General features: G+C 46.3%; 1 protein-coding gene across 4 annotated transcripts in view; it reads right to left on the minus strand.

Moving 5' to 3' along the window:
* Positions 1-24506, minus strand: part of RNF24 (ring finger protein 24) — an 82483-nt gene that overhangs the window by 51083 nt on the left and 6894 nt on the right. The window contains exon 1 of one of the 4 annotated variants that reach the window (XM_082236780.1): positions 19742-19816. The exons of 1 other annotated variant lie outside the window; for it this stretch is intronic. In XM_082236780.1, coding sequence (XP_082092906.1) covers positions 19742-19797 — 56 coding nt within the window. In that variant the 5' untranslated portion in view covers positions 19798-19816. Of the gene's footprint in view, positions 1-7591; positions 7839-19741; positions 19817-24506 lie in introns of those variants that run through there. 2 more of the 4 variants (XM_082236778.1, XM_082236781.1) reach the window with 2 other exon arrangements.

A 24506-nucleotide genomic window follows, 5' to 3' on the forward strand; every position in this document is an offset into this window, starting at 1 on the left:
TCCTGAAAGACCTACATTGGCTCCCAGTACATTTCCAAACACAATTCCAAGTGTTGATGCTGACCTCTAAAACCCTAAACGGCCTCAGTCCTGTATACCTGAAAGAGCGTCTCCACCTCCATCGTTCTGCCCAGACACTGAGGTCCAGTGCCGAGGGCCTTCTGGCAGTTCCCTCATTGCGAGAAGCAAAGCTACAGGGAACCAGGCAGAGGGCCTTCTCGGTAGTGGCGCCCGCCCTGTGGAACGCCCTCCCATCAGATGTCAAAGAGATGAACAACTAACTGACATTTAGAAGACATCTGAAGGCAGCCCTGTTCAGGGAAGTTTTTAATGTGTGACATTTTAATGTATTTTTAATCTTTGCTGGAAGCCGCCCAGAGTGGCTGGGGAAACCCAGCCAGATGGGCGGGGTACAAAAAATAAATTATTATTATTAGAATTGTTGCTGTTGTTGTTGTTGTTATTCGCAGCACCAGAGGACTTTGCATCCTTCTGCAGCATAAAACTGAGTGGGTGGAGGGTACCATTACAATTTTCTATTTTCTGCTCACTGGTTGAGGGTGGGGGAACCGCCTCACTGCCGGTGAGCAGAATTTGCAAGACAGGATTTTTGTCTGCATGGACACCCCTGCGCTGTCATATTTGACTAGGGAGGGGGCGAGGGGACTAAGATAATCTCCACAATTTTCTAAGCATTTTAAGCCATTAAGCCCTTGATCTCATTATAAGGAATTAGAGGCCTTCATTCTTCTGCCAGCATTTTTTTTTTAAAAAGAGGACTTTGCAGCCAAAAAGCAAAACAACACACACACCCTGCTAGCTTGCCACACACAAACGTTCCCATGATCAACGGCGCCAAAAGGATCCTACTGCGTAACAATCCACAGCTAAAGAATTATCCTTTCGTCACCCTGCAGGGCTCCTTCTATGGGACGTTGGACTCCAAAGTCCATCAGTCCCTGCTGGTGGCTAGAGACAACAACAACAATAATAATAATTTATTTGTACCCCACCAATCTGGCTGAGTCTCCCCAGCCACTCTGGGCATCTTCCAACAAAGAAGACAACAGGAACATACGAAGTGGTCTTAATACTAACTTGTTGCATTGTATGTACTGACTCGCAGGGATTTCAAACAGGCTTCTCTCTTAACTTTGCACCTGGGAGGGCTGCAGTAGTCTGTGGGAGGCTGCAATAATCTCTATCTGGATGTTTATCCAGTGGTACCTTGGTTCTTGAACTTAATCCATTCCGGGAGTCTGCTCGACGCCCGGAACCGTTTGAAAACCAAGGCGCGGCTTCCAATTGGCTGCAGGAGCTTCTTGCACTCAATTGGAAGCCGTGTAAGCTGCGTTGGATGTTCGGCTTCCAAAAAATGTTCGCAAACCAGAACACCTACTTCCAGGTTTGCGCCGTTCAGGAGCCAATTTGTTTGGGAGCCGTGCCGTTCGACAACCAAGGTACCACTGTATACGGAACAGGAGATGTTGTGGACAAAAGATCGTTGTGAAATGTGTGTGTAAACCTCAGGCAATGCACAGACGCTGCGACTAGTTATTTTGAGGAAATCAGACGTGACCCAAGACATATAGCAGCAGTTAGGGCAGTGAATGATCTATTGCACTGCTTTGAAATTACTGGCACACAACACACACACACACCGCAGTACAGCTTCTGGGATCCCCACGCAGCTGCCTGGCTTAAATAAATGAGGAAGGCAGGGGAAGAAGAGGAGATGTGCAAGCATGCGCCCAAGGTGAATTCCTGCCATAGTATGGGGTAGCTTGAGAACCTCACCAGCGTCACAGAGGCGAGTGCTTAGGAGAAAACATGCCAGGAGAACGTTCTGGGCGCCTGGCAACACAGCAGGGACTCGGCATTCCATGACGATCCGGTTGCAAGTCTACGGCCCAAAGGCACCCAGGTCTGGGGTCTTGCTCAGCGCCTGTGTGGGAGCCCACCCAATATCTTCCATGCATGCTGTCTCGATAGGTATGGGAGAAGAGGCAGGAGAGAGTCACAATTAAATGATTCAGGGTTTTCAGCCCCAACGAAAACGGGATTTTGCTTCAGTCACAGATCTGCAAGCTCAGAAGGCTTAAGAAAGGCCCTGCTGCATCAGACCCAAGGCCTGATCCTGCAAAGAGCAAAGAGATGCTGTTGGGAAGCCCCCGAGAGAGGCATGAAGGCAATAGATCCCTGCCACAGGTGTTCTCCAGCGGCTGGCATTCTTTCTGACAATGGAGGTCCCAGGTAGCCGTCGTGCCATCAGATCCAATCAATTCAGAAACAATTCAAAGGTGGCAGCAATGCGAACACCCCGGGAAGCTCTGCTGGGCTGTCTTCCCCAAGCATCCGTCATTCTGAGAAGGGACTTTTAATGATGCGGTTAGAAGGCTGATCGCCGAAGAATTGATGCTTTTGAATTATGGTGCTGGAGGAGACTCTTGAGAGTCCCATGGACTGCAAGAAGATCAAACCTAGCCATTCTGAAGGAGATCAGCCCTGAGTGCTCACTGGAAGGACAGATCCTGAAGCTGAGGCTCCAAGACTTTGGCCACCTCATGAGAAGAGAAGACTCCCTGGAAAAGACCCTGATGTTGGGAAAGATGGAGGGCACAAGGAGAAGGGGACGACAGAGGACGAGATGGTTGGACAGTGTTATCAAAGCTACTAACATGAGTTTGACCAAGCTGTGAAAGACAGGAGTGTCTGGCGTGCTCTGGTCCAGGGGGTCACGGAGAGTCAGACACGACTAAACGCCTAAACAACAGCCTTGTTGTTTAGTCGTTTAGTCGTGTCCGACTCTTCGTGACCCCATGGACCAGAGCACGCCAGGCACTTCTGTCCTCCACTGCTTCCCGCAGTTTGATCAAACTCATGCTGGTAGCTTCAAGAACACCATCCAACCATCTCATTCTCTGTCGTCCCCTTCTCCTTGTGCCCTCCATCTTTCCCAACATCAGGGTCTTTTCCAGGGAGTCTTCTCTTCTCATGAGGTGGCCAAAGTTTTGGAGCCTCAGCTTCACGATCTGTCCTTCCAGTGAGCGCTCAGGGCTGATTTCCTTCAGAATGGAGACGTTTGATCTTCTTGCAGTCCATGGGACTCTCAAGAGTCTCCTCCAGCACCATAATTCAAAAGCATCAATTCTTCGGCGATCAGCCTTCTTTATGGTCCAGCTCTCACTTCCATACATCACTACTGGGAAAACCATGGCTTTTACTATACGGACCTTTGTTGGCAAGGTGATGTCTCTGCTTTTTAAGATGTTGTCTAGGTTTGCCATCGCCTTTCTCCCAAGGTGCAGGCGTCTTTTAATTTCCTGACTGCTGTCACCATCTGCACTGATCATGGAGCCCAAGAAGGTAAAATCTCTCACTGCCTCCATTTCTTCCCCTTCTATTTGCCAGGGGGTGATGGGCCCAGTGCCCATGATCTTCGTTTTTTTGATGTTGAGCTTCAGACCATATTTTGCGCTCTCCTCTTTCACCCTCATTAAAAGGTTCTTTAATTCCTCTTCACTTTCTGCCATCAAGGTTGTGTCATCTGCATATCTGAGGTTGTTGATATTTCTTCCGGCAATCTTAATTCCGGCTTGGGATTCATCCAGCCCAGCCTTTCGCATGATGAATTCTGCATATAAGTTAAATAATCAGGGAGACAATATACAGCCTTGCCGTACTCCTTTCCCAATTTGGAACCAATCAGTTGTTCCATATCCAGTTCTAACTGTAGCTTCTTGTCCCACATAGAGATTTCTCAGGAGACAGATGAGGTGATCAGGCTAGGGTTCTACAAACTCTGCAAACTGCATGGGGAATTTCTCCCACAGCTCCAGTCTCCCACTCCCTAGCTTGATCTACAACTCGCCTTAATGCTTTTTACAGATACCAAGGACACACACACTGCACACAGAGGAGACTGGCTGTTGCATCTCTGCCCTGGGTTTGCCTTGTTCTAAGCAGCAGGGATATCCACATCAGTGATTCATGCAGAAATTTGGAGACGCCACAGTTCTGTGGAACAGCATGGACGTGGCATGCTGAGAGCTCCAGGTTCGTTCCCCGACACCCCCAGTTAAAAGAGACCTGGTGGCTGATGTTGGAAAGAGTTCTCTGCCTGAGGCTGTGGACAGCCGCTGCCATTCATCAGAGACTAGTAATGAGCAGCTGCATACTCCTTTCCTAAGACAGAGGATGCTCCAAGGGGATGGGCCGAGCGTTACACACTTTAAAAATAAAACAACTTTGGGCTGCAAGGAGTGATGTTTTCATCCAGCGGTGTAGAGGATTGTGCTTCAGCTATCAGACGTTTTGGAACCAGCTGCTTTATAAGCCATCAAGACATAAACCACAAGAGGACAGATAAAAGACTTAGGCCGTTCACGGAAAACAGCTCATAGCAAGTGCTTTTTCACTTCCAAGTTATCTCTCTCTCAGCAGTTAATTCCAAAAAGAGCCTTGAAAGTTGTCTGCGTGCATCCAGATTTCTCTCTCGGTACCGTTACACACGAGTGGAGCAGGAGTACCAAAACAAACAAATTGCAACTGTGCTTTGCAGGTGCAACACTGCGGCTCTGAGGAGCTGCCATCACCAAAGCACCAAGTTCTGTTGTGCAATTTAGCTAGCACTGCACTTGGATCACTTTAGAGGAGGGAGGAGGGAGGAGTTTGGATTTGATATCCCGCTTTATCACTACCCAAAGGAGTCTCAAAGTGGCTAACATTCTCCTTTCTCTTCCTCCCCCACAACAAACACTCTGTGAGGTGCGTGGGGCTGAGAGACTTCAGAGAAGTGTGACTGGCCCAAGGTCACCCAGCAGCTGCATGTGGAGGAGCGGAGACGCGAACCTGGTTCCCCAGATTACGAGACTACCACTCTTAACCACTACACCAACCTTCACTTGAATTCACCCCCAAGTTTGCAAGTCTCGATAGGAGCTTCTAGGCCAGCCACAAAGATTCAATATGGAAGTATTCATTCAGTTCCAGCTCAGAAGGACCTCAGCCAAAAACAGTTCTGGCTTCAAAAATCAGGAGAGTTTAGTGTGGCTCTGGATGACTGGGAGGGAAAAAAATCCATGCATCCCCCCCCCCCAAAGTGCTACAATAAAGTTAGCAATTGTTGTATGTCCCTTACCAACCCACACTTCCAGTGTTTGAAATTACCGTATTTTTCGCTCTATAAGCCGCACTTTCCCCCTCCAAAAATTAAGGAGAAATGTGCGTGCGTCTTATGGAGCGAATGCAAGCTCCTTCTCTTCAGCGATAGCAACGCAAAGCCTCCGAAGCGCAGAGGGAGCGCTCCCTCCGTGCTCTGGAGGCTTCGCGTTGCTTTCGCTGAAGCCTGGGGAGCGAGAGGGGTCGGTGCGCACCAGAGGGCCCGCTGCGCTCCGGAGGCTTCGGGTTCCTTTTGCTGAAGCCGGGAGAGCAAGAAATAAGAAGGGTGAAGCAGAAAGGGGAATCCCTTGGCCAAGAAGTGTGCGTGTCCAAAATGCACACAGGTTAATGCTGTTGCAGAAAAAGTATTCACTGTTGACTTTCCCCCCCAAGACAAGCATCAATTAAATTCCATTTGCACACAGTAGTTCTGCCAAACCCGCCACCCACCCCATGGAAAGAAACACAGTAATAATAATGAGATGTGTGACCAAATCAAACATAAACAAAGACGCCATTGCAACACAACAACATCCACTTACTTGTTGCATCGTACCGAATTACATAACCGACCTGAGCACGTGCAGTCGACAAGTCAAAACGTTTATACGCAAGAATCCCAGCTAGAACAATCAGTTTCACTTCCCAAACACTTACAGACTTGCACCCTGTCGCACTTCCAACTGTAGGTGGATGTGGTGAAGCAGCCTTTCACAAGGCGAAAAGCACCCACGCAAACCAGGTGGCAAGGGCGCAATAGTCGCAGCTGGCCAGGTTGCACACCGACGCAAGAACAGAGGCTCCAGAATAAACGTACATTTATTCGTACGTTAGCACAAAACCTGAAGACTCGCGAGCCAAGGCCATAGTTTATAGGTCTGGGATAGGGGTGGATAAATCTGTTTCAGTTTCTTCCCCTTTGCAATCATACTCAGTCACCACATTCCTGCCATTTCTTTAAGGTCTTTATTTTACTCTTTAAAAAGTCACAAGTTTAGTGTGCTTTCCCTCAAATTTATATGCTTTTGTATGCAATTTTGCCTACGACACACATTTTCCCCAAGCAATCTCTCCTGGCATAATGAATTCCATGTTGTTATTTTTTTTACTAACTTATAACATAAGTTTAACATAACTTATAACATACATTTACTAACATAAATGTATATGTAGGCTTCCTCCTTATACACACGTTTTGCAGCTGAATAAATTATGATATTTTTTTTGCAAAATTCAGAGAAGCGTGATATTTTGGAAGATTGCTTCACTTTGATTTGCATATTATTTATGGAAGTGTGAATGAGGGAGGTTCTTATGAAAATGAGAATTAAGCTCTCCCATCGATAGTCAGGGATACCCTGGCCAAAATTCCATCATCAATGGGGGCGGACGGCGGTCTTTTGCAAGCGTTCGCCAAAAAATCATTGCCTGATCCAGCAAACATGAAAACCCTGCAATTTTTATAACCCCGATACCCTCCACTTGCAAGAGGATAGTGCCAGATGAAAACAGATACACCAGCTTTCTGTTACGCAACCTAGGGTGTCATGATGTGCAGAGCGAGCCAAGCCAACACATCTCTTGTTGCAGATTTGGCAACAGAACCCTCCTGGAGATAAATGGGGGGAAATCAACCTAGAATTCAGAATTACCTATAAAATGGAAAGCACTCCATTAAGAGGGTTAGCAGACTAGTTTTCTCTTCCTTTTAAAAAAATCTAAGAGTTTAAATTCAATCTGTTTGATATACCTTGAGAAGTTGTAAGTGTAGACTTTTAATGTGTTTGCATATTTGGCTGTATCCAAATAACTCATACTCTGAGTAGATCCTTTAAGTCAGACAATTCCACTGATTTCAAGAGCTCAGTTCTTAGTATGACTTAGCTAAATAAATCCAGATTTCATTTTAAACCTGCTTTTTTTTTTACCACACCTAGTCCAAATTTTTAAATATTTCGGCTCACGCCAGTTATGACAGGCGACCCCGATCTCAAGATACGCAATACTGAGCCAGCCAAATTAAATACAAGTAGCAGGAAAAGGCTAGCATTGAAACATGAAACATATATTGTATCTACATATCTATATAAGACAGGCACTGCACTTTCTAAATAAATAGGTACAAGTGGAAATGCAGTTATAAAGAGAACAACATTTCAAGCATTCACCACTCTGTGAAAAAGTCAGTAGCACCACCAAGTTAAACCTGACCCACAAAAACGCACCCCCTTTTTTGGCACGAAAAACCAAATGTGTTTTGCAGTTATAATAAACCTGGCAGAGCCTGCGCTTTTAAAGTTGACCACTTAAAATCCAGACACCCAACCAAGCCCCGATTCTACCAGAATTAGGAACCTTTTTGATCCCCAAGCACAATTCCTTCAATCTCTTCCGTTGGCCCTCCCTGCCTTTGGTTAAAGATCCGACTTACAGAAAGCTGGACATCTGAATGGAGGAGGACATTGAAACAGCGTTTCGAAAACAAAATAAAAACAGAATGACGGCTCAAAGATAAAGCGCAAAACAACAGAAGCGGCGAAAGAGAGAGAGAGAGCTCCACTAACCCCGAATCCCACTGGCCGCGAAAGGATGGGCAGCTGCGACGAGGCTGGAAATTAATACAGAGTGCAAGAGCCCTGACGAAGCAAGAAGGGGCCGTTGACTGACAAGGACATGTGCTCCAAACCAGGGTCATCGCTGTCTAAGTGGACACAGGATGCAGTGAGACTTGCATCAGTCTCTGATCAATCAGGAAAGATATACAGTGGTACCTTGAGTTACAAACGCCTCAGGTCACAAATGCTTCAGGTTACAAACTCCGCTAACCTGGAAGAGTTACTTCTAGTTGAGAACTTTGCCCCAGGATGAGAACGGAAATCGTGTGCCGGTGGTGCAGAGGCAGCAAGAGGCCCCACTAGCGAAAACACGCCTGTAAGAAGAGTTTCAGGTTAAGAATGGACCTCCAGAACAAATTAAGTTAGTAACTAGAGGTACCACTGTACCAAGTTGGGTAGAGAGCCAGGCTGGAGGCCCTTAGGTCCAGCTGCCTTAGGGACCATCTAACCCTTCTATCGGGATGTGGGTGGCGCTGTGGGTTAAACCACAGAGCCTAGGACTTGGCGATCAGAAGGTCAGCAGTTCGAATCCCCACGACGGGGTGAGCTCCCGTTGCTTGGTCCCTGCTACTGCCAACCTGGCAGTTCGAAAGCACATCAAAAGGCAAGTAGATAAATAGGTACCACTCCGGCGGGAAGGTAAATGGCGTTTCCGTGCGCTGCTCTGGTTCACCAGAAGCGGCTTAGTCATGCTGGCCACATGACCTGGAAAAACTGTCTGCGGACAAACACTGGCTCCCTTGGCCTGTAACGCGAGATGAGCACTGCAACCCCCGAGTAATCTGCGACTGGACTTTACTGTCAGGGGTCGTTTACCTTTACCATTTCTATCCCAGCTTAATCCCCAAGACCTTCTGCAGGATCGTTGCTGGTTGTCCATGCTCCCTAAGCTGGTGAGGCTCATTTACATGAGGCACTCTTGCCCAGTGCAATGATCCTCCAACAGAGATTTCAGCAGGCGCCTTCTAAAATATAGGAAGAGACTCGCAGGATCAGACAAGCGGTCCACCTGCTCCAGCGTCCTGCAGTGCCAACCAGCACTCTCCCCTCCTGCAGTTTCCAGAAACTGGGATTCAGCAGCATAATATACAGCAGGACACTCTATTATTAACCTGTGTGCATTTGCTGAAAACCTTTCAGGCTTAGGCAATCAATAAAAATTTCAGTTAGCTGGTGATCTGCAATATTAAATATGTGTGTGTGTGTGTGTGTGTGTGTTTGTGCTATTATAGCTGTTGTAAACTGATTTGATTTTTAAAAATGAAATTGCAGTACAGTTGTACCTTGGAAGTCGAACGGAATCCATTCTGGAAGTCTGATTGACTTCCAAAACGTTCAAAAACCAAATTGCGGCTTCTGATTGGCCGCAGGAAGCTCCTGCAGCCAATCAGAAGCCACGGAAGCCCCGTTGGACGTTCGGGTTCCAAAAGAACGTTTGCAAACCGGAATGATCACATATAAATAAAGCAAATACCACCATCCGAACAAAGGTCGCTTACAAGCAATGAAAATATAGGCAATTGCTTTCTCCTCATCTCCGTAACCTGCCTAGGATAGGTAGCAAATGGGTCAGCGAGGACTGGGTTTGCCACCCAATCCTTGCTGTTCTTGTTTTGTCATTTTTATGGGAGAAATAATGTCCGCAGTCAGGTACACTTGCCCCGGGCCTCAGAGATCTAAGCCGGATGGGGATCCCCGCGAGGGGCCTGCTGGACTTACGATGTTGTGCCAAGATTGCCCCCTGCCTCCCAGCTGACCGGGGTCTTAATGGGCCAAACGCCCTGTCTGTCCGTATGCACTGCAAGGCTCTGATGGTAAAATCTGCAGCTGCGTTACTGCATACTAGCATGTAGAGTCAGATCACGCAAAGGCTTTTCCCACCCGCACTCCAGCCTGAGGAACCTTCAGAATGGAACTGCCGCCACGAACCTTTAGGCGCATGTGTCTTTTAATGAACTGGTGTGTAAGATTATGAGTCATGGGGGTGGGAAGGCTGAGTGTACGATTTCGGCAACGCTTGGTTTATTTTTGGTTGCTGGCTTCCTAAAGTTGCTAATATTGCTTTGCAGATTATGAATGATGCAGTACTTTTGTGAATCTAGCAATACGAACTTCTGCTGAAACATGTACTCTTCAGCTTGTGATTTTAGTAGTTTTGTGAACAGTGTTCCCCCCCCCCAAAAAAAAAATCAGAATCGTAGAGTTGGAAGGAACCCTGAGGATCATCGGGGCCGACCCCTTGCAATGCAGGAACATGCAACTGCCCCATACGGGGATCAAACCTGCGACCTTGGCATTATCAGCCCCACGCTCTAACCAACTGAGCTACTGATGACTTGTTTATTATTCTACGTGATTCAAATTACATTTGTGATGCTCTATTATGTGTTTGTCGTTTGTGAGCTGCTCTGCGATTTGTGTGAATGAAAAGCTAATTAATAATAATAAAAGATGATGATGATGATAGATAATAAATGAAATTAAACCAGATTAGGGGCTGCTGCTGAGGTGGCATGTCTCAAGGACTGCGAGTCGGTCGGAGCAAGTTGCCAGGTATAGTTGATTGCTAACTTTTGAGCTTCTCATGTATAAACAGCTATGTAAAGGATATTGCGGTGGAGATGTTGCAAAATAAACTGGTTTATCCGAGCTCCCTTGCCCTCTTATGTAACCGGAACGGCTGCTTCTCTGTTTGAGTTTACAATTTTATTGCAACAAGACTCCCATCTCTGGCCTCAGACAAGCTCTGGACGGGCCTGCCTGGGGGAAACTCTTAAGCAGGGCCCAAGCACAACTCTTCTACAAAACTGTGTGTCTGGGGGCAATAATAATAATAATAATAATAATAATAATAATAATAATACTTTGTTTATCTGACTGGGTTGCCCCAGCCACTCTGGGCAGCTTCCAGCATATACAAAAACACAATACAGCATTAAACATTAAAAACTTCACTAAACAAGGCTGCCTTCAGATGTCTTTTGAAAGTAAGATAGTTGCTTATTTCCTTGACATCTGATGGGAGGGCATTCCACAGGGCGGGTGCCACCACCAAGAAGGCCCTCTGCCTGGTTCCCTGTAACTTCACTTTGCACAATGAGGCAACCGCCAGAAGACCCTCAGAGGAGGACCTCAGTGTCTGGGCTGAACGATGGAGATGGAGACGTTCCTTTAGAGGCTGTTTAGGTAACACTCAAATGCCTTAGGACCACAGGAAGCTGACAAGCCAAGCCATTGTCCCATCATTCTAGCCCAATGCAACCAGGAGGAGCAGAAATGGCACCCTCCCCCAAGATGCTAATGAACTATAATTTCCATCAGCCTCAGGCAGAATGACCAGCAGCTGGGGGTGATGGGAGCTAGAGTCAACAACATCTAGAGCAGTGGTCCCAATTGGTGGACATAGGGGGTCCCTCTACCATAGATATCAACATTTTCCAAAGTAGGGGGCCCATGGCTTGGCTTTTGAAAAGTGGGTGGTCTGCAGTACGTAGTTGGGAACCACTGACCTAGAGGATACTGGCCTACTCTGACTGTCAGCCGATCCCCACAGCCTTGGGACACAGGTGTTTGGCATCACCTGCCAGAAGGATCAGGTAGCAGGAGATGTCAGGAGCTGAACCTGGGACATGCCACCTGCAGAACGTGGAATGCACATTCCGCATGTACATTCCACTAAGCCACAGTCCATCCTATTTTTAACAAAGGAAGCTGCTGGGCAGGATATTTTAGAGGCCGTAATGACCATTAGACATGACTGACCCAGTTTCCAACTCCACATTTAAGCATTAAGACACATGACTAGAGGCAAGCAGCCAAAGATTACGCTGCCTGTTTCCGAATCGATGCAAGATTTCCTCACCTCCGCCAGTTCCCTTCCCCATATTTTCTTCTCCCCCAGGTTTATTAACCTCCGTCTAAATAGTACTATTCAAAAGTGCAGTATAGGCTCACACAGTTGGTTGCTTCTTCATACACATTCCATGCACACAGAAAGAGAGCCTGTCAGGGCTCTTTCTCCATGATGTGCTACTTGTCTGCATGCAATGTTTTTGCTTATATGGCAGAGAAGTCCAACATGCAAGCTTCTAACTGCAGCCTGAGAGGTACAGCCCAAGCACAGGCTGGCCACCTCAGTGGCAACTAGGCTAAAGCCTCCTCTCACCTGCCCTTCTCTTCCTCAGAAGCTGATGCCTTGTCTCTCTTTGCTCTGCCCTCTTCATTCCTCTCCGTGTCCTGGGACACCAGGGGGAGGGAAGTTGGTTGCAGCAGGAGGGGGAGAGTCCCTGGATTCATCTTCAGCAGCCTGACTCATCTCTGTCTCTTTGACTCCCTGCCTCCTCTCTAGCCTCTGCTTCTGTCTCTGGACTGCTGTCTGGCACAGCCTCTTCCTGCTCACTAAACCCTGTTGCCTCTTCTGACACCTTCTCTTCCCAGTCTGCTCCCTCTTCTCCCTCTGACCACTCATCGCCATCCCACCACCACCATTGGTCTGCATCCAGCCAGTCCATAATAGTAGACCAGCCTCGTGCAACCTGTTGCCCTCCACGTATTTTGGGACTGCAATTTTCTCACTAGCCCAAGCCAACAAAACTGTGCCTGCTATGGCTAGTGAGAGTTGCAGGCCCAAACATCAGGAAGCCACCAGGTTGCCCACAAGGCTGAAGCTAAGGAAACTTCTCTATACAGTTGTACCTTGGAAGTCGAACGGAAGTAATTTCGTTGTCCCCGAAGGGGGCAATGACAATAAAGATATTATTATTATTATTATTATTATTATTATTATTATTATTATTATTATTATTGTTGTTGTTGTTGTTGTTGTTGTAATAATAATAGTAATTGGTTTCCCCAGCCACTCTGGGCAGCTTCCAAAAGAATATTAAAATACAATAATCTATTAAACATTAAAAGCTTCCCTAAACAGGGCTGCCTTCAGATGTCATTCGACTTCCAAAACGTTCGAAAACCAAATCGCGGCTTCTGATTGGCTGCAGGAAGCTCCTGCAGCCAATCAGAAGCTGTGGAAGGCCGTTGGGCGTTTGGGTTCCAAAAGAACGTTCGCAAACAGGAACAATCACTTCCAGGCTTGTGGCGTTCGGGAGCCAAAACGTCTGAGTTCCAGGGCGTTGGGGATCCACGGTACGACTGTATCATGAACTGAATCTGCTGAACCATGCAACCACATCCAAGGGAGGCCGGGCTCGCAGTTCTTTGAAAAGGAGGTGCCTGTGCCAGATGGCAAGTGGCATTTGAAATTGGAGGGAGTCCCATAAGCGGTTTGTGATAAGGGTTGGGCGTCTATCGCTCCAGAAAGGGGGGAATTGAGAGCCAAGACTGGGCACACCTGGAAGAAACTCCTTTGGAGGCTGGCCAATAAGCACAGGCACAGCTCAGCCATAAATAGAACAATGAATGGTTTTTATTATTATTATCATCATCATGGCTTAGAGTAGAAAGAATGGGAGGCAAGACAAAATGGAATTTACCTACGTCGGAGAGCAAGCTGCGAAATCTTGGAACCGGAAAAGGGTTTGTTGACACACTAGGCCTCAATGAAATGCGTGGCGGTTTCTAAAAGCTTTGCCAACAGATAATGCAGTCTTTATCACCCGCATAACTTATTATGTACATAAGAGCAGAAAAGAGTATTCAGTGTACTAGTTATGTGAAGGCAGCTAGAGAACAGTGTCTTCCCCTTCTTCCATAAAACTGGAATGTCCAATGAAGCAAAATGTCGGAAGATTCAGGAGAGGCGAAAGAGAAAGCACTTCCTCCAAAAAGTGTGCAGAGGCTCTCCAAAAACTTCACTCCCCCTCTCATAACACTAGGACTGGTGGAGATCCCATGAAGCTGAATGTTTGAAGATCTGGCACATAGAAAAGAAATGACTTATTCATACAGCCAAACTATGCTCACCAATTTCGTTACAGCAGTCACGAAGTTAAAAGACGCCTGCTTCTTGGGAGGAAAGCAATGACAAACCTAGACAGCATCTTAAAAAGCAGAGACATCACCTTGCCAACAAAGCTATGGTTTTCCCAGTAGTGATGTATGGAAGTGAGAGCTGGACCATAAAGAAGGCTGATCGCCGAAGAATGGATGCTTTTGAATGATGGTGCTGGAGGAGACTCTGGAGAGTCCCATGGACTGCAAGAAGATCAAACCTCTCCATTCTGAAGGAAATCAGCCCTGAGTGCTCACTGGAAGGACAGATCCTGAAGCTGAGGCTCCAAGACTTTGGCCACCTCATGAGAAGAGAAGACTCCCTGGAAAAGACCCTGATGTTGGGAAAGATGGAGGGCACAAGGAGAAGGGGGCGACAGAGGACGAGATGGTTGGACAGTGTTCTCGAAGGTACGAGCATGAGTTTGACCAAACTGCGGGAGACAGTGGAAGACAGGAGTGCCTGGCGTGCTCTGGTCCAGGGGGTCACGAAGAGTCAGACACGACTAAACGACTAAACAACAATGCTCATCAACCTAAAAAAGGTAAAGGGACCCCTGACCATTAGGCCCAGTCGTGGCTGACTTTGGGGTTGTGGCGCTCATCTCGCTTTATTGGCCGAGGGAGCCGGTGTACAGCTTCCGGGTCATGTGGCCAGCATGAGTCAGCCACTTCTGGCAAACCAGAGCAACGCACGGAAACACCCTTTACCTTCCCGCTGGAGCGTTACCTATTTATCTATTTGCACTTTGACGTGCTTTCGAACTGCTAGGTTAGCAGGAGCAGGAACTGAGCAACGGGAGCTCACTCAGTCGTGGGGATTCGAACATCCGACCTTCTGATCGGCAAGTCCTGGGCTTTGTGGTTTATCCCAAAGCGCCACCCGCGTCCCACTCACCAACCTAGATGGCTTTAGAAGAGGGTTAGGCATTCTGGGAAATGGCTTCGACTTTGGCCCATCAAACCAGTCCCATCTACTCAGGTAAGGGCATCCCAAAGTTTCAGAAAGTGGGCTCTTTACCCAAGCTCTCAAGGGCTGAACGTGCGGCATTGTGCCCAAGGTGTGCGCCAAGCCACCAACGACATCCCTCCGAGATGTTTCTGTTGTTAGCAGAGAGAGGCTGGGCAATTTCACGGCAGTTGGGCCATCTGCTTCCACGACTTACCTGGCAAAAAAACAGATGGGTCATCTATCCCAGATCCCAGCTGCGTGTTCCAAGCAGCAATCGCACCTGCTCCGTTGATATTTAATCTCTACTTGCAGGGATAATTAGAGGTGGATTTGCTCACGGTATTGAAAACCAAGACAGCCACCCTCCTCGCCTTTGCAACCAAAGGGACCGTAGCTGGTTAGAGGGGTGAGTTCCCAGATTGGATCCATCAAGCTTTCACTCACTCACTCACTCAGTTTTCCAACTCTTTTGAGTGAAGACGTCTGCCAAAACCCCACATCCACCCTGGCGACACGACACCTATCTCAGTCCCTGGAGAGCATTGATGCAAGCCTGACTCTTGAACGCTGTTTGAGGAAGCTTAGGGGGTTTTCCTTGGATTTATTTCAGCTGATTCTGGCCAGGCGCAGAGATCCATTCTGTTGGATTCCTTGTCCCAAGGTGAACTGCCAAGGCTGATGCACGTGTTATATAACCAGCGACCTACAGCCAAAGGCACTTCGAAGAATTGTTATTAATATAAACAAGGGAGCCTTGTTGCATCTTAAACACTAACCACTCTATTGTGGCATCAGCTTTCACAGATATTATATTAATATGTGAAATGTAATTCGCTCTGCTTCTTTAAACCCGGGGCTCTCCAGTCCAAAAGATCCCATTCAAAGCATCTTTGTTGCTCTACACATTGCAGAGATGCCTCCTTGTTCCTAGGCGCTGTTTCAGCGAAATCTCACACACACAAACACACACCTGGGGTCCCTTAGAATCTACTTGATCCTCTTCCTACTTGATTCCCTGACCACCAGCATCTCTGCCACTGTCCTCACTTTACAGCCACCAGCCCATCTTCCACTTCCAGGTCTTGCCCATTTCATTTGCTTCTGCTTTTAAGATTTCTGTGGCTGACACTGTTCCCTTTCATCTGGGATATTGGTGAACATTCCATGACATCACAGAAGCTCAAGCCAACACAGCAGCACTTGGAGCCTAGGAAGCCGCCTTATACAAAGCAAGAACAATGGTCCGTGTAGCTCAGAGCAGGATCTCTCCCTGCCCTGCCTAGAGATGCTGGGATTTGAACCCAGGACTCTCATGCGTAGCTGAGACACAAGAGGCCAGAGTTTGAGTCTACTCTTTATAAGACAGGGATGGGGAACCTGTGACTCTCTAGGTCAGTGTTTCCGAAACTTGGGTCTTCAGCTGTTTTGGACTACAATTCCCATCATCCCTGACCACTGGTCCTGCTAGCTAGGGATGATGGGAGTCGTAGTCCCAAAAATAGCTTGGATACCCAAATTTGGCCCTGCTCTAGTTGTTGGATTACCAACTCCCATCAGCCCTAGCCAGACAACTCAGCCAATGGGCAGGGATGATGGTAGCTGCAGTCCCAAAAACATTTGTATGGCCACGGGATCCCTTTGCTGCAAACCAGTGGTTCTCCAAGAGTATGGCCCTCCACACTGGTGGGTCAGGAGAGGATGGCAAGTGTGGCAGGAAGATTCAAGGACAATCAAAGAGACATTTAAAGATTTCAGTGTAGCATCAAAATAATATTTTTTTTTTATTTGCAGAATATGGGTAGATACCTTTTCAAAATGAGAGCAAGACCATCAAAGAATACCAAGGAAATTGAGAAAAGGGATTTTCAACTCTGACAAACATGAAAGATCAGAAATGAGCAGGTCTCAAATTAGACCTAGCCGAAGTCTAATTTGCCCTATATTGATCTATTTAGACCCAATACAGAGGTTACCTGGCAAAAGCAAGCTCACACCTCTCACTGTGTTTTCTATACATACCTAAGGTATGTATGTAAGAGGCTTGTTTATAATTATATTTTGGGAATGATTCATGTTCTTTTTTTAGCTGTGTTGTTTTGTACTTTCTGAGTGTCCCATAATAAGTAATAATAATAATAATTATTTATTATTTATAGCCCGCCCATCTAGCTGGGTTTCCCCAGCCACTCTGGGCGGCTTCCAAGAAAAGATTAAAAATACATTAAGACATCAGTCATTAAAAACTTCCCTAAACAGGACTGCCTTCAGGGCTGTCCCATGAACATATCATAAAGCAGTTGTGTTCCATGGCAGAAATCAAGCACGGTTAGGAGTTGCTTCTTTTTGTTTTCCGACGTATTTCTTATCCATAAAAACTTTGATGTGGTGCAAGCACATTTTGATTCTGAAAGTCTGGCCATGGCTAAAGGCCAAGACTGAAAAGTCTGAGAACCACGGCCTTAAGGCATTATGTAATTAGAAAAAGAAACCTTTCAGATTAGCCAACGGCCAGGCTAAACCAGATATGTTTTTAACTGCATGGTTTCTATTTATCAGTGCCTCATCTGTACCTTGCAAAGCCCCAGCCTCACATGTAGGGAGATTGGATGAACTAATCTGAGTCCATCTTTGTTTCCGCTCCTTGTTTCTGTCTTCTCAGAGAATGTCTCAGTTAATGGAACAAATTGAAAGAGAGCTGCGATTGCTTTGCTGCCATCGTTACTTTTTATTGTACCGTTTAGATTGTTCAAAACTCAATAAAACAACATTTTTTTAAAAAACCCTCTCCCCTGAGGTTTAGGCCATCATTGCCTTCCAACTTCTCTTTCAAGATTTTTGAGCACGATCTGCCAAGTAGCAGATTTTCCATAAACCGCGCTCTCCTTCCTCTGCGCCGCTGAAGGGAAAGGGTTAACTTTTATATACAACAGAATAGCTTTTATAATAACAGCACCTGCCGCAGAATCTTTTTGTCAACAAAGAAGAGAGATAAAGTCGAGCTGGTTCATTTGTGTGAATTTTATGATGTGCCTGCATTTAATATATCCCCAACGGGATACAATTTCCATTTACTGCTGTCAATACTTCGCCGACAGTGGAAAGCGGATCAATGGACTGCATGAATCAATGCGCCACTTCCCTTCCAACATGTACCTTTCGCGTGGGATCTGCAGATGCTGAGGACAAGGAGCAGCTGGAAGCACACCTGGAAAACTCCTCCAGCAAAAGGACTTCCATTCGAAAGGACCGGCAATGAGGCAGTTTTTGATCCCTGCATTTCACACTCCTCCGATCACGAGGAAGTTGCAAGGATAGCTTTGTACGTAAGCTGAGTCCATTTCCCACTGAGGAAAGAATACTGGAGAGAAATGGTGTTTTCAGGATGCGGTCAAACCGCGGTTGTCAAACGTAATCCGTTCCGGAAGACCGTTCGGCGTCCGAAATGTTCAACAACCGAGGCACGGCTTCTGATTGGCTGCAGGAACTTCCTGTCCACAAACGGAAGCCGCGTTGGATGTTCGGCTTCCGAAAAACGTTCGAAAACAGGAACACTTGCTTCCGGGTTTTTGGCATTCGAAACGTTCCAAAACGGAAGCATTTGGGAACCAAGATTTGACTGTACCTGTTTATTTCCCACTTGCACATGGCAGGACAGAGTCTCAAACTGAGTCATGCTCTCCCAAACTCGCATTCCCAGCACGTCCGCATTCCCATCTCAGCGACATCTGCGCTGGCTTGGTCATGCACACAGAATGGAAGATGTCAGGATTCCCAAAGATATGTTTTATGGGGAGCTGGTTTCAGGCACCAACTCTGCGTTACAAAGATTCCTGCAATGGTGACATGAAGTCTGGCAACGTCAACCCCTTGCAGACGACCGCAGGGCCTGGAGGCAGATCGTCAGGTCATCCACGCACAGCAGTGACCAGAGGAGGAACGAGCACTCGGAGGAGCATAGAGAGAAGAAATGTCACGGCGCATCTGCAGCAGCACAACCGGACGCCTTCTTCTGCCCCAGCTGCAACAAAACATGTCTCTCGGTCTCCGCAGCCACAGCAGGCGCTGCAAGTTCCAACTACTTGACTTCACCCCCAAAGGTAAAAAACATATTAAGATTTGAAGAATTTGTGGGAAATGATTGTTGTTAAAAACCCCCTGAAATTATGATATTGAGATATACAGGACTTGATGGATTGTTTTAACAAAAGACTTTGTTCCAATATGTGAGATTGGATTCCAGGCCAAGACCAGCCGAGATGAAGAAGGTTTTAAAATTGGATTGTTAACTATATAAGCTTTTATGGATGTGCATAAACAAGTACTGTTTTTTTCGCTCAATAAGACGTACCCGACCATAAGACGCACCTAGTTTTTGGAGGAGGAAAACAAGAAAAAAAATATTCTGAATCCCAGAAGCCAGAACAGCAATCCCTCTTGCTGCGCAGTGATCCCTCTTGCTGTTCTGGCTTCAGCGATAGCTGCACAGCATGCATTTGCTCCATAAGATGCACACACATTTCCCTTTACTTTTTAGGAGGGGAAAAGTGTGTCTTATAGAATGAAAAATACGGTATATTATAGTGGAACCAAGAGGGGGAGTGGTTGGAAGTCAACCAAAATTTATGGTTTAATTTGGTTATGATTTTTCTTCCTGGTTTTTTTTGTGTGTGTTTTTTTGGGGGGAAATAAATAAATTGATATACCGTATTTTTTGCTCTATAAGGCTCACTTTTTCCCTCCTAAAAAGTAAGGGGAAATGTGTGTGCGTCTTATGGAGCGAATGCAGGCTGCGTAGCTATCACAGAAGCCACAACAGCAAGAGGGATTGCTGCTTTCACTGCGCAGCGATCCCTCTTGCTGTTCTGCCTTCTGAGATTCAGAATATTTTTTTTCTTGTTTTCCCCCTCCAAAAACTAGGTACGTCTTGTGGTCTGGTGCGTCTTATAGAGCAAAAAATACGGTATATATATATTCACCCCGAAAGGCGCACTCCTCCATTGTCTCCCGAGACAGACGGAAGTCAACAACAAGCTGAGCAGTGAAAAGCAGGTAAACGTACAGTGCTTACCTACTAAGGCGACACCATTTGCACAAATGCAACAGGAAACATCCACCTCCTTCCATCGTGGACCCTAATTTCCACATGGGCAGCCATGTTACTCAGCTACAGAAAAAACAACAAAGATTCCCATAACACCCTTAAACATTGTTGGTCTCCAAACTCCCATCGGCCCCAGTCAGCATGGCCAGTGGTCAAGGATGGCGGGAGCCGCAGTCTGAACGATCTGAAAGGCACCACCCTCAAGCTGCGAGACAACAGTTTGTTGCCAGTGCTCACAAACTTTCCCTCCAGTCTGCGCACAGGAAGGTGGGATCTTTGCGACGGCTAGCAGTCGCCAGTCACCTACGTCTAACAATACAGTGAGACCTTGGTTCTCAAACGCCTTGGTACTCAAACAACTTGGAACCCAAACACCGTAAGTGTTCCGGTTTGTGAACTTTTTTCAGAAGCCGAACGTGCTCTGTTTTGAGTGTTACGCTTCCGTTTTGAGTGCCACACTTCCGTTTTGAGTGTTACGCTGAGGTCTGTCTGTTTTTGCTATTTATTTTGCTTTTTCGTTTTTGCAGCTCTTTTTTTGTTTTTGCGACTGTGTGGAAGAACCCAGTTCAGCTACTGACTGATTTATTGTGTGACTGCAGTACACTCTTTATAGCTTTCATTTTATGGATCAATGGTCTCGTTAGAGAGTAAAATTAGTGTTAAATTGCTGTTTTAAGGGTTGTTTTTAGAAGTCTGGAACGGATTAATCCATTTTGCATTACTTGCTATGGGAAGGCACGCCTTGGTTTTGGAACGCTTTGGTTTTGGAACGGACTTCCGGAACGGATTAAGTTTGAGAACCAAAGTACCACTCTACAAGAAACCTATCTAGCTATCAGACACTGAGAGATTGTAGGACTGGAGAGGGCTAAGGTCCTGCTTGCAAGAACAGGATGTCGGATTATATGGGGCACTGCCCCATCTGTGACCTCGCTGCTGAAAAGCAGGGAAAGATCACAGGGCCGGGTGTTACACCAGCGCACAGCAAATGTTAATCCGATCCGCTGATTTGCGCCCGAGCCACCAACATAATTCAAAACACACAAAGAATGTGGACAGAACAAGGTGTCAAATGCGAGGCAAACCTTAGTCAAGCTCACCCCGCCACTAAACCAAAGCATGACCTCTGCCGGTGTGAAATCAGACATGTATTATGACGTCTCTTTGTAAGGGTTGTGACTGCGTGAGCGAGCGCATAGTATGCGGCAAAAGAAGCTGTCTAAGCGCCAGTTCCAGAATTGATTCCAAAGTCCTGCAAGCAATCTGAGATGCAAGGCAATAGATGGAAGTGATGCATCAATGGAACAGTACTTCAAAGAGTTACAGAAGCCACGTGGAGGAGCATTTTAAGAAAGCACTGCAGATAAATCAACACACAATGGCCACGTGTCAACTCTCCTGCCAGAACAGGTTTGGCAAAAGGAAGTAAAAACCAGGGAACCATCTGCTCCTCAGAGCTCTCTCTTCCCTCTCCCATCATGTTTACAATTATATTACCTTATTAGTATCAATATGTTAATATTAGGCAGCTGCCTTCTCTGTTCTGTTCGATGCCTGCCAAAAACTTGTTGTTGTTGTTGTTTAAGCAATCTAAACATTATTTATGGACATTTAAAAAAATCTAACCATTTTATCTTCGTTTGGAAATTTTATTTTTACAATTTTATTTGTTTTTAAAGTCCACCTTCGCCGCTGTTTTAAATATCTATTTCACAGCATTTTATGCAAACGGCTTGGCGATATTTTGTCGGTTGAGCGGCAGGTACATTTTGCCAAAAAAAAAATTAATAATGCACATGGTGGAAGCTGCCATATAGGGAATCAAATGAGAGATCTGTCTAGTCCAGGACTGCCTGGGAAGGAGCGTAGCTCAGTGGAAGTTCAGCTTCTGCCTTGTAAGCAGAAGGTTTCAGGTTCGATCCCCATCATCTCCAGGTGGGAGAGAGACCACTTCCTGAAATCCTGCAGAGTCACTGACTTGATGGAAAGCACCTTTGTATGTGCCTAATGCCGGGCGAAAGGACCAGTTCTCAAGATGCAATGACAAACAGCAAGTGCAATTGCTTCCAATTGGAAAACCGTGCTTTCTTTAAGTACAGTGGTACTTTGGTTTAAGAGCAGCTTAGTTTATGAACAACTTGGATGAAGAACGCTACAAACCCGGAAGTAGGTGTTTTGGTTTGTGAACTTTGCCTTGGAAGCAGAACATGTTTCGCTTCCTGTTGAGTGATAGATAGATAATTTATTACGGCCGGAGACCAGCTTATCCTTTTGAGTGTGTTCCATTTGGAAATTGAGTCCCCCGCTGCTATGGGAAAGCAGGCCTTGGTTTAAGAACGCTTTGGTTTAACAACGGACTTCCGGAACGGATTAAGTTCGTAAACCAAGGTACCTCTGTAGAAATCTCCGTGGCACCATATCCGTTAAAGGCCATATCTGCTAAAAAACAAAAGCATGGTTACTTGCATGCTGGCGTGCGCGCCAATTCCACTGCAATACTAGAAAGAAGAAATTTCTTTGGCACTTTTGAGACTGTTAAAGCAGCGCTGGGAGAGATGACCAGTGGAGTTTGTGCCTACTCCAGCAGAGGATTGATGCCTTACGCAGAATCAGACCACTGGAGCCATCCAAGTTAGTTTTGTCTTCACTAACAGCCAGCAGCTCTGGGGTTTTATGTGAGATTGAACATTGGAATTTTTGCATGTTTCCTAGCACTCAGTTACAGTTCTTCCCCAGCACATCTCCTTGGAAGCAAGCCACATAGAGGCCAATGAAAATTACCATGTTTGTGGGCTAAGGTGCACAGCCTAAGATTTCCATAACCCAGGTGTGTTGGGGTTTGCACAGAGCTGAGCTGGTGTCCGAACACGCAATATATATCTCACTCACAGCAAAGGGGTAGCAAATTCTTGTATACACAAAGGAAACGAGACATCAAACACCTCTGGCATTCCAAAACAAGGTCTCAGAGCACGTTTTATAACTTTGTTTTCAGTTGAGCAAGGATGCTCACAGCCTTAGTTAATTTTTAATACACGTTCGAACCAGTGATGCAAGTTGTCAAGGAATCCACTGGAACAACGGCAGGGAAGCGTCTGTTTCCTTCAGTCATGTCGAAGAAAAAGAGCAAGTCGTGATGGTCTTCACATCAAGCCTAAAGCAGCAATGGCATGCTCCATCATAGGGTTGAGTGGAATCCTCTCAGCTCGAACTGGAATTAATTCCCAAGTGGAACAGGGGGAAGATGCCAGCGTCCATGTTCCAGGAAACCCTAATGAAGCATCAAAGCAATCTACAGTGGAGGCAGAATCCGTGATCAGGGGAAAGAGACGGCGGATGAAGATTGGAAAAAATTTAAAATTTATCTTAAGAAATATTATAAAATTGATGAATGCTAAAATGTTGAGGTTTTAGAAAAAAAGGAGATTACAGCGGCAAAAGATTAAGTAAAAGAAAAGAATAAATACGGGACAAATTTGATAAAAATAAGTTTAGGATTTGCTGAAATAATTTTGGAAATTGGGATGTAGAAAGGGGAGGTTTGGGGGAGTCGGAGAAGTGAGGTTTATGAAAAAAGGATACGAAATTATACATGTTTGTTTGTTTCTTTATTTGTTTGTAAAAACAAAGCAATCTACAGTGGAACCTCCACTTACAACCATAATCTGTTCCGGAGGTCCGGTCATAACTAGAAACATACATAGGTAGAGGTGCACTTTTCCATAGAAAGTAATGGAAAAGTGAATTGATGATGAAAAACACCTCCTAAAACAGCAATTTAACATGGATTTTACTGTCTAAAAAGACCATAGACCCATAAAATGAAGGCAATAATCAATATAAAGGTAAAGGGACCCCTGACCAGCCGTGGACGACTGTGGGGTTGCGGCGCTCATCTCGCTTTACTGGCCGAGGGAGCCGGCGTACAGTTCCCGGGTCATGTGGCCAGCATGACTAAGCCGGTTCTGGCGAACCAGAGCAGCGCACGGAAACGCCGTTTACCTTCCCGCCGGAGCGGTACCTATTTATCTACTTGTACTTTGAAGTGCTTTCGAACTGGTAGGTTGGCAGGAGCAGGGACTGAGCAACGGAAGTTCACCGCGGGGATTCAAACCGCCGACCTTCTGATCGGCAATCCCTAGGCTCTGTGGTTTAGACCACAGCGCCACCCGTGTCCCTATAATCAATGTACTGTACTATAAAATAAATAAGACAGTATTGTAGGTGAAAAAAATTAACCTTTTCTTCTTCTTACATGCACTGAGGGTGGGTGGGCTATCCTGGCTACAAGCTGGGGGGAGGGGCAAGGGTCAGTAAAGAGCTGATTCACTTCAGCCAGGGTCACTATTTTCCTTGCCAGGCCAGGTTCTTCTCTGGACTTCCTCAGGTTAGTTCCTCGGCGGGTTTGGGGCTGCAGTGTGCCCTGCTGTGCCTCTTGCAAGCATTATCTCTTCCACAGCTTTGGGGGTGGGATGGGGGCCCTCTCCCTGGCAGCAGAGGCCCCAGCGCTGCCCTGAAGCACCTACTGAAGGTCATAACTGGAATCGTACGTAAGTAGAGCCGTACGTAAGTCGAGGTTATAATAATAATAATAATTTATTATTTGTACCCCGCCCATCTGGCTGGGTTTCCCCAGCCACTCTGGGCGGCTTCCAAAAATACAGTAAAATATCACAGACTAAAAACTTCCCTGAACAGGGCTGCCTTAAGATGTCTTTTAAATGTCAGGTAG

The sequence above is a fragment of the Podarcis vaucheri genome (genome assembly GCF_965113315.1).
Source record: "Podarcis vaucheri genome assembly, chromosome: 9".
In the NCBI taxonomy this organism is placed as follows: domain Eukaryota; kingdom Metazoa; phylum Chordata; class Lepidosauria; order Squamata; family Lacertidae; genus Podarcis; species Podarcis vaucheri.